Here is a 16732-nt window from a genome sequence, read left to right as displayed (position 1 = left end):
AAACTTGCTTTTGTCTTTTACCATCTAGAGGCATAAAAATTCAACTGGAGTGGTTAATTATACTTTTTTATTTTCGTGTGTTAGCATGAAACAGTACCATCAGAGGAGGTTCAGCACCTGACTGTTGCCAGTGAGGCATAGTGAAGGTCAGGTTTCTCTAGACACCTGGAGCCCCTTAAATGTGTGTTGCCCTGGGTGATGTCTGGTGTCAATCAATGGCCCACGAGGAGTGCTATCTCTTTCAGAAGCCTAACCGCCACTTTGTGGCTGCGTAACAGGATCCTGCACCATACTGGATATACAGGCACAATGGGGCTCACTCTCAGGTGATGGTCTCCCAGTCAGATACATTTTCATCATCAAATATGATGTCTACTGTACGGTACTAGCCCGGTTTGCATTTAAACACTTGCCTGTGTTTGGTTCACATCTCTTTTGTTTATGATAAAATTGAACTGCAGTATTAACAGGAAAGCAGAACTGCTTCCTTGAGGCCCTTTGCTCTGTTACAACTTATCATCCCACTGGAGCACAATGTGCTCCTTTTCTCTACTCTGCTGTGTCCTGGTCTGAGGTCACATTTCTCTTGAAAGGCAGACAGTCGCTGTACTTAATAACTCAGATACCTATCAAACCATGGTGTACCCGCAACGGGCCAGATATTCTGTGTAGAAGGTACTTGAAAACAAAACTTGAGTAAAAGGGCAAGTACCTCCCCAAAAACGTATTTCGATAGCAGTTAAAGTCATGTTTCAAAACATTGCTTGAATAAAGGCTATAACAGATATTTACTGTAGTAGTGTAAGTCTTAAAAGTACATTTTTAGTAGTGAAGGTGGTTAAGTATTGGATATAAACTAAAAGACTCAAGTGGTTAGAATGTTAACTAGCACATATTAGACCAGCCATCATGACCAACTAATATTAAGTGTTAAATAAAGTATCTAATTCAATTCATTAAAATGAAATCCCAGAAATCCTGTGGCAGCACTAAATTAATAGTAATGTTACCCACCAGAATGTGATTTTTTTAAATCGCTCTCTCAAATGTACCAAAAAACACAACCATTTCTTTTGAGCAAATATGGCCACAAGTGTGGAAAATGATCTTCTCCACCGCCACCACAGTTACAGAGTTAACCACTGTTGTTGTCCTTTACGTGTGGTCTTGACAACAAGGCCAGTGATGGAGCTGCTCATTGTCAGTGTAATGTGTCTGGACATGCAGGACTCCTTTTTCCTCGTTTGTTGTGGTATTTGGCATTTCTCAACAAATGCTTATCACCAACTAAAAATTAATTCAGAACTAATTAATTTAATCTGCTTTTTTACAATCAAACCTATTTATTGTTGGATTTGGCAGTAACGAGTATTGAAAATGAAAGGAATCATGAAAGAGTGGTCCGCGTTATGCTTATATTTTATATATAGCTAAATAGGTAGAATCTAACTTCATCTGTCCACAAATACAAATATAAATTTAGACTTCCTATGTTGCATGTTCACTACATTATTGATGACTTCCTATCGAAGGAAGTCAAGACTATAATCTATCAGTGTTTCCTGTGTTCTCTTGAATAAAACCAGCTGTTCAGCTCAGTTCAGGTCTGTAAAAGTACGGTGTACACGCATACGCATCACGGACCCTCAGGGTAGGTCACCTTTTCAAGCTTTTACTGCAAAATGTTTTCGAACATTTTAATGATGCTGTGATCATGTGTAGTTTTACAGACGGGGAGATGATTCCTTGTAGCATTTTTCTGTGAACTTTTGCTCAGTCAGTAGACCAAGAGGTTGTATAGCTAGTAGTTAGTGTCAGTTACTGTGGCTAAGCTGCGATGAAAGAAAAACTACTGAAGCATGATTATGGAAGCCTCTTTCATCCCTGGCAGAATTTCAGTTGTGTATTAAGTAGCAGAACATAATCTGTGTTTATGCATATCCTTAAAATGAATATTACTACCACTGCTCTTTGCTTAACGGAGATTACTATAAATATTCAGATACAATAACAATTATATCTGTGCCAGTCATTGTTATAATTGTTATTTTTTGAATAAATTAGGTAAAACAGAGGATATATATTGATCTTCTAATATTTGTGGAATATTTCCTGTTTGCTTTGCACTTGCCTGAACAAGAGCGATGGTTCTGTCAAGAACGCAGAAGCAGATAAGATAGTGGTGGCTGAATTTAGATTTGACAGGAGCAGAGAGGATGCAGCCAAGGCTGGAATCCGCAGAGATAGGGACAAACGGGCAGGAAGTGAGTTGCCTGTGGGGAAATATATTTTAACAGAAATGTGAACGTGTGTGAATGTCCTTTGTTGACAGCTGTAACAAGAAAAAAAAAAATCTACTTTTGGCAGAAAAATGACACAGGAAAAAGGTGGGACACATACTGTGAGACCAGTGATGACAGATGGAGAAGACCTGGCTTGTTATCCATGCACTTGTTTTCTCTTGTGTGTGTGCTCCTGCTCCGATACAGAGTCTCGAGGAGCGGTGCGACCGGATCCTGAGGAACATGGAGGCTTCTCTCACGGCTCGTGATCGTGTGGGCATCCAAGATTTTGTCCTTTTGGATGCCTATACCAGTGAGAGCGCCTTCCTGGACAACCTGAGAAAACGCTTCCATGAGAATCTAATTTATGTGAGTCTCTCCTGCTTGGCATCATTTTACATGAGATGCCTCCTTCCCTGTGTCTAATCAAACATCATGTCCTCAACTTTCATCCCCTTGATGTCCTAATGGTGCACTACCTTCTGCTGAATATGGCGCCTTGTGTTTGCTGAGGTGGCAACTCTGGTTCTCTTCAGTTGTGGAGTGAGCGAGCTTGAGGTCACAACTGTCCAATGAGTCATGACACGTTATTAACTTAACTTATTGCTGTGGGGGGGGCACGATGGCGCAGCTGGTAGTGCAGCCGTCTCACAGCAAGAAGGTCCTGCGCTCAATTCCCGCCGGGGACGCCGTGGGCGCTGAAGTGCGTGTTAGTTCCCCCATGACTTCAGCGCCCACACCCTGGGTGGGGTTGGTGAAAGGATCTTTCTGTGTGGAGTTTTGCATGTTCTCCCCGTGTTCCATTGGGTAGCTAATGTGAGCTACCCTCACAAAAACATACAACAGTCCTGGGCTATACATGTCCCCTCTGGCCAGCTGGGGCCCCAGATGGGGTGGGGGGATCTGGCCGGAATAACGTGATCCTTCCACGCGCTACGTCCGGTCAGAGAAGCCCCATCCTGTCTGGTGAAAAGATGCGGCCTGCTCACTCCTCAGGATAAGGAGGAGACCTGAGCTCAGTGCAGGGCCCTCTCAGTAGGGTTGCCACCTTTCAGAAATAGAAATAAGGGACGCCCTGATTTCAGCAGCGCAGGAGCCAAAAAAAAGCCCTAAAACTTCTAAACTGAATAAAAATGTGTTTATTTTATATGAAAAACAAAATGCTTTGATTTAAAGTTTAAAATGCTTTAATAGCATTGAACTTTCATGACTGTAGAGACAGACAACCATATAGCAACTGAAATATCCTCCTATGCTATGTATGTCCACATCAGCCAAGATGTAATATAGCCTACAGGTGAAGAATATGGTGTAAAAGTTAATTTATTTCAATAATTCAACTAGAATATGGTGTAAAAGTTAATTTATTTCAATAATTCAACTAGAATATGGTGTAAAAGTTAATTTATTTCAATAATTCAACTAGAATATGGTGTAAAAGTTAATTTATTTCAATAATTCAACTAGAATATGGTGTAAAAATTAATTTATTTCAATAATTCAACTAGAATATGGTGTAAAAGTTAATTTATTTCAATAATTCAACTAGAATATGGTGTAAAAATTAATGAAAATACGGGACAAATCGCGTCCCATATTAGTTCAATACGGGACGCAACATTTTTTTCTCAAATAAAGGACAATTCCGTATTTTACGGGACGGGTGGCAACCCTACCTCTCAGGGTTGGTAGAGGATGGCAATGCCCAGGACTGACTTAGGTAGGAACACTGGGTGATAAAATCGGGAAAAAATCGGGATAAAAATATATAAAAAAAAAACAAAAAAACTTATTGCTGTGAATAGGGGTCAAAACAACACATAGATAGTGGAATGAAAGATGGAGATCACAACATTTGGAAACGTCACTAAGAAAAATAATCTTTATTACTAAATGTGCAAGAGTTGCAGACCATGAGTGCATGTCCTTTTCTTTCTCTCCAGACATACATTGGTACTCTCCTGGTGTCAGTCAACCCTTATAAAGAGTTAGACATCTACAGCAAGAAGCAAATGGACACCTACATGGGAGTTAACTTCTTTGAGCTGCCGCCTCATATGTGAGTCCATCCAAAAAGGATGCATTAAATGGATTTCATTGATAGATAAGTAAATATTGAAATTGATATATACATAGGATGTTGCTTTAGTCTCCAAATCTGTCAGAGTGATGGTAAGTAAGTTTTTCTGTAGTCATGCTCTCCAGAGGATAAACCTCAGTGTTTTTGGTGATTCTTTATGTATGCTTTTGAGTGAAACTCATGTGTCCTGCACCATGAAACCCTAACTCTGCCACTCGTGTGTTGATAGAGGAAAACAAATGATATCATTTTAGTTGAACCTATAATTGCACTTTCAGCTATGCTTTGGCAGACAATGTCTTCCGCACCATGCAGTCTGAGTACAGCAACCACTTCATCCTGATCTCAGGGGAGAGTGGGGCTGGAAAGACAGAGGCCTCCAAGAAAATCCTTCAATTCTATGCCGTTAGCTGTCCACGGACCAGACTCCTGAACAATGTTCGAGACAGACTGCTTCTCTCCAATCCCGTGCTTGAAGTCAGTGATAAAGGAATACATGCAACTTTTTTTTTTCTCAGCAAGTCAAGTTTCAGAGAAAATCATTATTATAAAATCAAGTATTATATCTTTCTTTTTTTTTGTAAAACTTCCAGGCTTTTGGAAATGCCAAAACATTGAAGAATAACAATTCAAGCCGGTTTGGAAAATACATGGACATTCAGTTTGACCACCAGGTACACTTAAAAATTTGGATGACACATTGACAGGTTGAATATTAATTTTTAAGGATTCCTTTTCTCCCTTTTCCTTCAGGGTGGGGCAGTTGGTGGTCACATCCTCAGTTACCTACTAGAGAAGTCCCGTGTGGTCCACCAGAACCATGGAGAGAGAAATTTTCACATTTTCTACCAGCTGGTGGAAGGAGGAGAGGATGAGCTACTCCGATGGCTCGGTCTGGAGAGAAACTGCAAGAACTATCGTTACCTGGTGCAGGTCAGAGGAAAAAAAAACAAACTAAAAAACCCTCTTCTGATATCTGGTGTTCGCAAGATTTTTTTAATCAGTGTTTTCTTTTCCCCTTGTACAGGGCAGTTGTGCCAAAGTTAGCTCTATCAACGATAAAAGCGACTGGAGGACGGTGCGGAAAGCCCTTTCTGTTATAGACTTCAGTGAGAGCGAAACTGAGGTGAGGTTAGAGACTTTCTATGTAACTAATGTAGGGATGGGCGGTATGGACTAAAAAATGTATCACGATAATTTCTGGCATTTATCCCGATAACGATAAAAATGACGATAAAAAAAATACCAATTCAAAAACATCATCAACGGGAATTTATCTTCCTTTCTTTCTGGCTCATTTCTTTCTTTCTTTCTTTCTTTCTTTCTTTCTTTCTTTCTTTCTTTCTTTCTTTCTTTCTTTCTTTCTTTCTTTCTTTCTTTCTTTCTTTCTTTCTTTCTTTCTTTCTTTCTTTCTTTCTTTCTTTCTTTCAGGCTCATTTCCTTCCTTCCTTCCTTCTTTCCTCCTGCTCTCCTTCCTTCCTCCTTTCCTTGTTTTCTCCCTTCCTTCTCCCCTTTCCTTCCTTCCTTCCTTCCTTCCTTCCTTCCTTCCTTCCTTCCTTCCTTCCTTCCTTCCTTCCTTCCTTCCTTCCTTCCTTCCTTCCTTCCTTCCTTCCTTCCTTCCTTCCTTCTTCCCTTCCTTTCTCCTTTCCTTGTTTTCTCCCTTCCTTCCTTCCTTCCTTCCTTCCTTCCTTCCTTCCTTCCTTCCTTCCTTCCTTCCTTCCTTCCTTCCTTCCTTCCTTCCTTCCTTCCTTCCTTCCTTCCTTCCTTCCTTCCTTCCTTCCTTCCTTCCTTCTTCCCTTCCTCCCTTCCTTCCTTCCTTCCTTCCTTCCTTCCTTCCTTCCTTCCTTCCTTCCTTCCTTCCTTCCTTCCTTCCTTCCTTCCTTCCTTCCTTCCTTCCTTCCTTCCTTCCTTCCTTCCTTCCCATACGTTGTGCGTGGATTTAACACAGAACTATAAATCAGCTTTACACAAAAACGTCATCAAAGGGAATTTATCGTTTCTACCGCGAGATGACAAATTCTTACCGTGGGGAATTTTTTTGACGGTTTATCGTGAACGGTAAAATATCGCCCATTCCTAAACTAATGACAATTTACTGGAGTTTAATCTGCTATTTCTCTTTTTGCTTAATGCAGCAACTTTTTGGAATTATTGCCAGTGTGCTCCACTTGGGAAACCTTGAGTTTGCAGCAGATGCTCAAGGATACGCCACTCTCAACAACAATCAGCAGTTGCACTGGGTGTCAAAGGTGAAATCCAAACCAATTGGATATAGTATAAACCTTACTTTCTTTTTTTTTTTGATGGATACTCTAAATAAGGTTGATGCCATGTGTCTGTTTTTTTTCCCCTTTCTTGAACAGTTGTTGGGGATTCCCAATAAGGTGCTACAAACGGGTTTAACCCACAGAAAGATTGAAGCCAAAACAGAGGAGGTGATCCTTCTGAACTATAAAGCAATTAAAGCTATTTGTGATGTTTAGTTGCAGTTAAAAATGTTATTTTTTCCCAACGTTAAGGTGCTGAGTCCCTTCTCTGTGGACCATGCAGTCTATGCCAGGGATGCCCTTGCCAAAGCCATCTATGGTCGCACTTTTAATTGGCTGGTCAGCAAGATCAATGAATCTTTAGCTAACATGGTAAGCGATAAAGCAATCCCTTCTTTTTTAAATGGAAACAGGGAGAAAATGAAGAAACTAAATAATAAGTCTCAGGATGTTATTTGATCAATCTTAACTCTCACTTCACAAAACATGTCTGCAGGTGATATTTAAACAGTACTATCACTATACAAGTCCGTCAACACAAGAACACACTATGTCAAACTACTTGTGTGTGTGTGTGTGTGTGTGTGTGTGTGTGTGTGTGTGTGTGTGTGTGTGTGTGTGTGTGTGTGTGTGTTATGCTCAGGATTCCTCCAGGAAGACAGTGATTGGTCTGCTGGACATCTACGGGTTTGAAGTCTTCAATGTGAACAGGTGAAATCTTGTACAATCAAGGTGATACTTCAACAGCAAAGGTCTGAAATTCACAGCTTGATACTGACACAACCTGCTTGGTGTGTAATTTAGTTTTGAACAGTTTTGCATCAACTACTGCAACGAGAAGCTGCAGCAGCTCTTCATCCAGCTGACCCTTAAGTCGGAGCAAGAGGAGTATGAGATGGAGGGGATTGAAGTAATGACACCGTCACACACCGTCTTCTTGATGTTTGTGGCTAATCAAGTTCCTAAATGTAAACTTGTTTTTGGTAATAGTGGGAACCTGTGCCATATTTCAACAACAAGATAATCTGCGATCTTGTGGAGGAGAAGTTCAAAGGAATCATCTCTTTTTTGGTAAATATTACAACAATTCATGCTGTTGCCAAAAGATATAAACTACACAAATAAAAAACTAAATGCTCTTCCACAAAACCAAAACAAAAGTGAATTATTGATGGTCTTCTATTGTAGGATGAGGAATGTTTGCGCCCTGGAGATGCAACGGACCTCACCTTCCTGCAAAAAATGGAGGAAAAGATTGCTGGTCATCCTCATTTTGTCACGTGAGACTTAACACTTGAGCTTTAAGGGAAATGCATGATGAATTTACTTGGAGAGAGTAATTCAGCAATAAAACCTGCACAACCAGCAGCAATTAATACAGTAATCCATTCAAACGAACCCTTTCCTGCAGACATAAACTTGCGGACCAAAAAATGAGGAAAACTCTGGAAAGAGGAGACTTTCGCCTCTTACACTATGCTGGGGAAGTTACATACTGTGTTGTTGGTAAGAGATAAAAGAAATTGTTGGAAAATACATTTATTTTTAATGTAAGGAAGACATTTTACCAAAGAAAATACCCCCTCCCCCATTACCGTTTCAGGATTCTTGGACAAAAACAATGATCTCTTGTATCGAAATGGAAAAGAGGTGATCTTTATTTCTGTCCGACTACTTTTCTGTTGCACAAATGTATTTAATTTATTGTGTCAGCTAGATACAACAATTCTTCTAAAGTTACTAAATGATGTCCAGCATCCCTCACTGCGATGTAATACACCAAAATGAAAATGAAAATTACAGTTAGGTATAAACAGATCTGTACTTTACATGTACTCATCATGGACATGGAAGTGAAGTTAGAAGCTTTTAAGTTTATCCGTTTCTCTGTCTGGAGTGGAATGATTATACAAAAGAAAAAAATAATAAGCACATACCGAAAAGAGCATTTTTATTAACCTTGTCTAGGTTCAACAAACCACTTTAGTGTTTTTCATGTACCCAGTCACAAACACTGATATAGCTCTTCTCATATACTCGATATACAGTATTCATTACTTTTGTATCTACGACCATACTCCAATTAACATGCTCATTGTGTTGGAGCCAACCCCAAAGACATTTTGACGTACTGTATGCCACAGCTCGGTACCGATCAGCTCACCTTTTGGCTGAGAGTCAGCTTAGCTACAGATACTAATTATAGTTTGGGATGCTTTTAGGTAACCGGCAGAAAACTATTTCTGATACCCACATTTCAGAATCAGAATCACAATCAGAAAAAGGTTTATTGCCAAGTACGTTACTGGACATACAAGGAATTTGTTTTGGTGTAGTTGGTGAACATATTTTTCTAAACCTGGAGATATGGAATAGTAATATTTTTAGCAGTATGGACATTATAAAACAAGTAATGGGATTAGCGGTATATGAGTTACTATAAATATATAAATATATACACACGGTAAGTGATTAAGTAAGTAGAATGAAAGAGCGGTCCAACAATGTTCAGGTGATCACATGGCAACTATTCCAAGTCTGAGCTGAGCATTAATGTAAAGCATAGAGTGCAGGTGAAGTGTAATATCAGAGGTAGGGTGTGGGGTAGAGGACCAGTGTCAGGGTGGGTCTAGGCCTGGTTAATAAGGCTAGTGCCAGATGGGAAAATACTGTTCTTGTGACGTGAGGTTTTGGTCCTGGTGGACCCCATCCTCCTGCCAGATGGGAGAGTCTTAAAGAGTTTGTGACTGGGGTGAGAGGGGTCGGACAGAATCTTTCCGGTATGCTTCCAAGTCCTGGGGTCGTACAGGTCCTGAAGTGACGGCAGATTGCAGCCAATCACCTTCTCAGCAGATCGAGCCATGTTTCCCCAGCTTCACGAGCTGCTTCCTGTAAGACAGGAAGTGATCTACCTGGAGTCGGGCACACTTAGCTTGGTAGAGCTTGTCCTGGAGCAGAGCTGGGATGATGGTATTGAAGGCAGAGCTGAAATCCACCATCAGGGTCCTGGCGTAGGTTCCTGTGGAGTCCAGGTTCTGGAGGATGAAGTGAAGGGCCAGGTTAACTGCGTCATCTACAGACCTGTTGGCTGTGTATGCAAACTGCAGAGCGTCCAGCAGGGGGACGGTGATGTCCTTCAGGTGTGGCAGCACAAGGCACTCAAAGGACTTCATAACCACAGAGGTCAGGGCGACGGGTCTGAAGTCGTTAAGTCCTGTGGTCCTTGGCTTCTTGGGAACAGGGAGGATGGTGGAGGTGTTGAAGCAGGCTGGAATATGGCATGTCTCCAGTAAGGTGTTGAAAATGTCAGTGAACACTGGAGACAGCTGATCGGCCCAGTGCTTCAAGCTGGTGAGACAGAGTCCAGTCCAGCAGCTTTGCTTATGCATCTTTCTAGAAGTGGGGCTGATCAGGCTATAATTCTGGCCATGTGTTAACATCAGAAAACCAAAAACACATGGACCACATTTGGAGGACTGAGGAGGAAAAACAGTAAAATCACAGAAAGCTCAATTCTTCCATTTAAACTTCTGTCCATGATGAGAACACAAACCTGTGTCACCTACTGTAATGATTTTATCAGGCGTATCGTTTATTTAATTTATGCAGTCCTGCTACTATAGTTTTCCTTTTTCCCCATAAGGTCATGCAGCAGTCCAAGAACGCTATCATCAAACACTGTTTTCCCGCCGATGAGCCGGACAGCAAGAAGAGACCTGAAACAGTAGGAAGCATTTAAGATTGTGGTACTTTCCCCCAGCCTCACTGCTTTCAGTCAGTGTTTGTTTACTTCCCATGTCCACGTGACTGTCCAGGTGGTGACCCAGTTTAAGAACAGCCTGGTCGGCTTGACTGAAATCCTAACGTCCAAAGAACCTTGGTATGTCCGCTGCATTAAACCCAATGAAGCCAAGCAGCCAGGTGAGACCTTGTGAGGGAAATATTGCTGCACAAGATGTTGCAGTATTAGCCAGCATTTTACTGAACACTATTTCTTCAGCCCCCTCAGTCAGCCTGCAATGAAGGCAGATCACATTGCGTTGTCTCCTACAGGACAATTTGATGATGTGTTGGTGAGACATCAGGTTAAGTACCTGGGGCTAATGGAGCACCTGAGGGTCAGACGGGCTGGGTTTGCTTACCGCCGCAAATATGAGCTCTTTCTCCAGAGGTGGTGTAACATCCTTTTTCTGCTTTAGTTTCGCCTGAAGCTGCAATGGGTTTATACATTTCTGCAGAACTCATTTGCCATGAGCTTTTTCTTTTTTTTTTCTCGTTACCACATGCACTTCTGTTTCAGGTATAAAGCCCTCTGTCCAGACACCTGGCCTAACTGGAAAGGCACTGCGGCAGAAGGTGTACGGTGTCTGATCAAACACCTTGGCTATAAACCTGATGAGTACAAGATGGGCAGGTAGGTGTCACAGATGGTCTATGACTGGTCTTTTATATCCTGGTTAGGGTTGCAAAGGGGTGGAAAATTTCCGGTAAATTTCCGGAAATCTTCCGGAAACTTTCCATGGGAAGTTAAGCTGGGGAATTTTGGAAATATTCCAAATTGGAAACTTTCCATGGGAATTATGGGAATTTATGGGAATTTATGGGAATTAATTGGAAATTGGGGGTAATTTAAACAAACTCTATCATATCCAAACATAAATGTAAATATTTATTTTGTCATAAGTAGATATCCATGCAAGATAATACAAAAACATGACATTTCAACAGATTTATTTGAGTAGAACTTTAGTTTTTATTCTTGTATGAACAATTATTTTAATGAACAACAAAAACATGAATGTTGAGTAAATACTAACTCACCCCACTCCCCCACCCAATCAAAAAGTAATGCAAGTTAAACATTAATACCATTATAGATCAAATATATTTACCCCATAATATTATCAAAACTTACTTGACTTTATATAGTCCGTGGGCTCAAATGTGTGGCTTCAATAGTCTTGTGCTTTGAGCTCAAATGTGTGGCCTCCAGGCTTCAAGAAATCACCTGTGCATGTGATGGAAGAATGCACAGTGCCTGTAGGGGGCGTGGCCTCAATAGCCCTGCAGTAAGCAATGTGCTGTGTGCATGTGATTGAGGAGTGTACTTGCATTACATCTGGTTGTTTTAGCCAAGACTATGCTACAATATATTTCCCCCAACTATATTTAAGTTCCCTGTTAAGGGCCAACTTTCAATTCTGTAAATTTCTTATTTATTCCCGTTAATTCCCGTTAATTCCCATATATTCCCGTTAATTCCCATATATTCCCGTTAATTCCCATGGAAAGTTTCCAACTTTGAAAATTCCCGGAATTTTGTAACCCTAATCCTGGTCCATATATACATATATATATATAAATATAATACAATATAAATATGTATTTATATATATTTATATATACATATTTTTTCTTTCTTCTTTCATCTCAAGAACAAAGATTTTCATTCGTCATCCTCGAACTCTGTTTGCAACAGAGGATGCCTTTCAGGTCTGCAAACATAAGCTAGGTGAGGGATGGCTGACTGGTTTCTGCTTTAATTTTACATCAATATCAGAAGTTTTTTTTAGCATGAAAGTCTTAACTGTTATTGTTGCAGCAACAAGCATTCAGGCCAAATACAAAGGCTACAGAGTAAAAGAGGAGTTTCTGAAACAAAGAGAGGCTGGTGAGTGATAATATGGTTAATATTTTCTTATTTATAAGACTGGGTGAAAGTTAACAGTCAGTTAGAGCAGCATGGGCTTTAGTTAAGAAACTGTTAGTCATGTTAACCACATTAAAATGACCTTAGTTACCTTGTCTTATCAAAAAAGCCACAAGGATTGAAAACTGCTGGAGAGGTTTGATGGCCAAGAGGGAGCGTGAGAGGAGAGCCTGGGCTGTCAAGGTCATCAAGAAGTGAGTAAAATCCCAGTGAAAAGGCTTAAATATGATGGAAATGGTGTCATGTGGTGAGGTATCCTACCAGCCAGTCTGCTCTAGGTTCATCAAAGGTTTCATGACCAGAAATCAACCAGCCTGCGTTGACAACAGCGAGTACCTGGCATATGTGAGGCAGAGCTACCTCACACGGTTGAACAAACACCTTCCTAAAACAGTCTTGCAGAAAGACGCTTGGCTAACCCCCCCGCCTATAATGAAAGAGGCGAGTGATTTATTTATTTAACATTCTGCTTTACTTCCAATTGGCTGCAAGCATGAGGATATAGATTGGTCATTTTATTAATAGCTAAATAATACAGCTCATGAAAAATTGTTGCCCTTTTTTTAGGCTTCTTGGCTTTTGCAGAAGATCTATGTTCGCTACATGGTACGGAAGTACATCCGTGGAATCACTCCTCAAAGAAAACTGCAGGTAAAATCCATCATTTTCCACCCAAAATACACTGGAACACAATCAAACTTTTGTTAGCCACTTTAGCTTTCATTACTATGAGGCATTTCCAGAATTGAAATAGATCATCAATCAAAAGGACTATCAGTCCACTCAGGAAGGGTCTTGAGAGGAAGTAATTTCCTCTGATGTCAACTTTAAACAATGTAACTTTGAAACTTACCTGGATAATACAGAAAAAGGGGAAGGGGAATCTCATACAGCATTGTTCAGTATATATTTATCAATATCCGCATTCTGTAGTAAACACTATTCTTTTTAATCAATATTTTAATACTTTCTATGCGTCTGTCTATTTCCAGCTGCAGTTAAAACTGCAGACAAGCTCCATGTTCAAAGGAAAAAAAGAAAACTACCCCATCAGTGTGTGCAGGCCGTTTGTGGACACCAGGATCAGTAAGAGCACCACTATTTTCTTATAAGCCAGTGTCCTTTAATACAGGTCCTCAGGAGGACCCACCAGCCTGCATGTTTTAGGTGTTCCTTTGCTCTAACACTCATGGCTCAAATTAATGGGTCAATAACAGACTTCTGCAGACCACTGAGAAAAAAAGTAAGACTTAAAGTGGAAATCAGTCTCATTTTCATGGCAGAGAGGGCAGCCATCTTGGTGTGGGATATATGCCAAAGGCTAGTACTCTGTGGTGACAAGATTTTAAGAACTGTCATTGCATTTAGTGTACTATGATAGGCAAGGTATGTATATAGAGCACTAGAAACACAAATATAGCCACCCTTTGCTTCTCGCAAATGAATGAAAGGGTTATTTTCAATCACTCAGCTCCTGAGAAGAGTTTACAGTGTTCACTGTAATGGATATATATTAAGACAATATATAAACATGTATTGAAGCAACATTTTGAGTCAGACTGATATTGATGGAATCACTCCTTGATTGATTAGCTCCGTCCTCTTCCCTTTTCCTCATTTTTACACATTTTCTAACTTATGTCAAAATTCCATGAAACAATAATCTTTCAGGGAAGTTGGTGGCATATTTATAATCTTCTTGTATATCTTATATTATAGAAACATTTAAAACAGTGCACATCTTACAATATTATATGTAATTTATGCTTGTATAATATTTAGTGAGATGGTCTTTCCTCCCCAAATAATGTTTCACAAAGTACTTGTACAAGGCCCTAAAGATCTGTTTATGGAGACATTAAAATGTACTAAGCTCTTGCTCAATTATTAACCAGACTTTTTTTTTTTTATAACCCTTTTCTAAAGCCTTGGAAGACATAAACACCAAGATCCTTCAGATGATACATCATGAGCACATCAAGGTAAAACTAATATTAGAACGACTACATCGCACTTTTTTTAATACCTCTGATATTTGTGTCTTTCCTTCACAGTACAGTGTGCCGGTGGTGAAGTACGACAGGAACGGGTTTAGGCCTCGTTTCCGGCAACTCATCTTCACCCAGGAAGCCGCCTACCTGGTTGAAGAGACCAAGATCAAGCAGCGGATCGATTATACTTCTCTGAGAGGTAACGAGTGACACAACTGGACCAAAGCAAGCTTTGCGAGCTGTGCGGAGAGCTACATACAAACTCACTGTTATATGCCTACATGTGCTTTTAAAGATAACCTTTTCTTTCCCTCGAGGTGTGTCAGTCAGCAGCCTGAGCGACAACTTTCTCATCCTTCACGTTACATGTGATGACAGCAAGCAAAAGGTTGAAATTTAATTAAACTTGTGTTTCCAGATACATATAACCTGGAACAACAGCCAGCATTTTATTTTTAGAATGTCCAAACGGTTAAAGTCCATCTTTGAGTCTATAATTAGGTAATTTGATACCATAATAAAAATCCATTGCCTGATAGCCTCTGTTCTTTCAGGGGGATCTGGTTCTGCAGTGTGAACATTTGTTTGAGGCCTTGACGAAGCTCAGTGTCATTGCAGACAAGCAGAATTGCATCAAAGTGGCTCAGGACAGGTAAAATATCCCCGTTATATTACGAATATATGTGTTAAAAATAGTAATTATGAAAATAATATCACTCAGAATGTATTATCCGTCAGTTATCTTTTTTATATACTAGTATTTCTTATTATTTATCTTTCTTCTTATTATTATTATTGTATACCAGTGTACTGTTTATAGTGTGTTATTATTATTACTGTGTTATTAATTTTACTTTTTCTATTGATGCCTCTTGTTTTTGCACTATCCCCTTTGCTGCTGTAAACTGCAAATTTCCCCTCTGTGGGACTATTAAAGGTTTATCTTATCTTATCTTATCTTATCTTATCTTATCTTATTTTTTTTATTTTTTATTATGTTCAGTGTGCGATTTGATATTCAGCCTGGCAGAGAGGGGTTCATTGACTTCAAAAGTGGTCAAGAGTCCATGGTCTACAGGGCAAAGAATGGCCACTTGATGGTGGTGAGTCATAAATTTCCATAACATCACTTTGTTTTTGATGGCATAAGAAACTGACCGGGACCTCTGTGTTTTCTAGGAATCAACAAGGGCTAAGTCTAGATGAAGATGCCAGTCACATGGGATAATGGTGCTCCCACACATCCTGGAGGTGCAAATCTTGAATAAACAGCCATGCTCGCTCTGTAATACAGCTCTGTGGCCGTTTTCAGTAACATGCTTTTTTATTTTTGAATCTTTTATGTCAATGCTATTCAAGAAAACACAAGCTTCCGTTGTATAAGCACTGCCAATACCTAAGTTGTCGAAAGTGTAAATCCTCGCTGAGCCTAGACACAAGGCTGTTTGGAGTTAAAATCATTTTTATGAACAAATGTATCCAAGGACAGATTCAAGGAGATATTGTATAAGCTCTTGTAAGTGTTTTTTTGTATGCATATTTGCAGATATGGTCACAGTACAGACATGTATGTGTGTGAAACCTTGACTGTAACATTTGTAACAGCTTAACCCTGCTGCACCTTTCTATTAAAACATGCTAATCCATAAGGAACTTTGAATTTGATATCCTTAATGCTTGTCAACGTCAAGAATAGCAGCCCCCCTGCAGAACTGCGGCTGAACTTACAGAAGTCTCACGGCTATACAGCTCTAACCGTTTGGAAGGAGATGTTGGAAAACATTTGGAAAATGAACCATTCAAAATTTCCACCCCTTTCCTTCAGACTTGTGCCTGAAGCCACATCTCCAAACCAAATGAACAGGCAGGTTGACAAATGAGCCAACCATCTAATACAACTGCTGGGATTTCTCACAAGAATTGCATGGTGATTTAAGAGCTCTGTTGGTTCCCAAGGTGATTTTTTTGTTTTGATGGAAGAGTATTTAGATAATTGTTTGCTACTGACATGCAAAGAAAAAGAACTACCCACCCTTTAAGACTTTTGCTTAGATCCCTGTGATAAAACCTGTGGAGCTATGATGTCTATTATGTCATCACTGAATAAATAACAAAAAGCCATTTTGGTAGCTGATACTGTATGTTTAGGTTTAAGAATTCAGGCTTATTTCAAAGTGAATTACAAGGCTGTAATAAAGTAATCTTACTGTGTAATCAAATAGTGTTTGCTATATAATTTTTGATCAGTGTCTTTTGTTAAGATAAAGAGTCTCCAAACACAAGAGAATATTGGATTTATTATGTCCACATGTGTGTCTGAAGTTGGAGAAGGTTTTAAGCAGGTAATACCTTTTTGAAAGTATGTGCTGTGAAGTGATAGAGAGGTTGTGAGGGACTGAGCA

The 16732-nt window shown here is 39.8% G+C and overlaps 1 protein-coding gene across 4 annotated transcripts; it reads left to right on the top strand.

The window, feature by feature from the left end:
- Nucleotides 1–1769: 1769 nt before the first annotated feature.
- myo1hb (myosin IHb) lies at nt 1770–15983 on the top strand. 4 transcript variants are annotated; one of them, XM_061734188.1, is made up of 31 exons: nt 1789–2651; nt 4226–4341; nt 4641–4839; nt 4956–5036; nt 5116–5295; nt 5390–5488; nt 6498–6611; nt 6726–6797; nt 6882–7001; nt 7273–7340; nt 7434–7539; nt 7620–7700; nt 7818–7909; nt 8041–8135; nt 8233–8279; nt 10273–10353; nt 10445–10550; nt 10683–10800; nt 10930–11043; nt 12065–12141; nt 12232–12300; nt 12449–12533; nt 12618–12780; nt 12907–12990; nt 13332–13425; nt 14266–14321; nt 14394–14529; nt 14648–14718; nt 14885–14982; nt 15334–15433; nt 15510–15983. In XM_061734188.1, the coding sequence occupies exons 1-31, from the start codon at nt 2421–2423 to the stop codon at nt 15534–15536; spliced, it is 3180 nt and encodes a 1059-aa protein (XP_061590172.1). In that variant the 5' UTR covers nt 1789–2420; the 3' UTR covers nt 15537–15983. The 4 variants fall into 4 exon arrangements, 3 of the variants coding, with proteins under 3 accessions (XP_061590173.1, XP_061590172.1, XP_061590174.1); XM_061734189.1 differs by lacking the exon at nt 12232–12300 and having other exon boundaries at nt 1786–2651; XM_061734190.1 differs by lacking the exons at nt 1789–2651; nt 4226–4341 and having other exon boundaries at nt 4780–4839; nt 4921–5036.
- Nucleotides 15984–16732: the final 749 nt, after the last annotated feature.

Source organism: Cololabis saira, chromosome 11 (assembly GCF_033807715.1).
Source record: "Cololabis saira isolate AMF1-May2022 chromosome 11, fColSai1.1, whole genome shotgun sequence".
Taxonomy (NCBI): domain Eukaryota; kingdom Metazoa; phylum Chordata; class Actinopteri; order Beloniformes; family Belonidae; genus Cololabis; species Cololabis saira.
The sequence above is the reverse complement of the archived record's forward strand: the minus strand, read 5'-3'. Positions and strand labels throughout refer to the sequence as shown.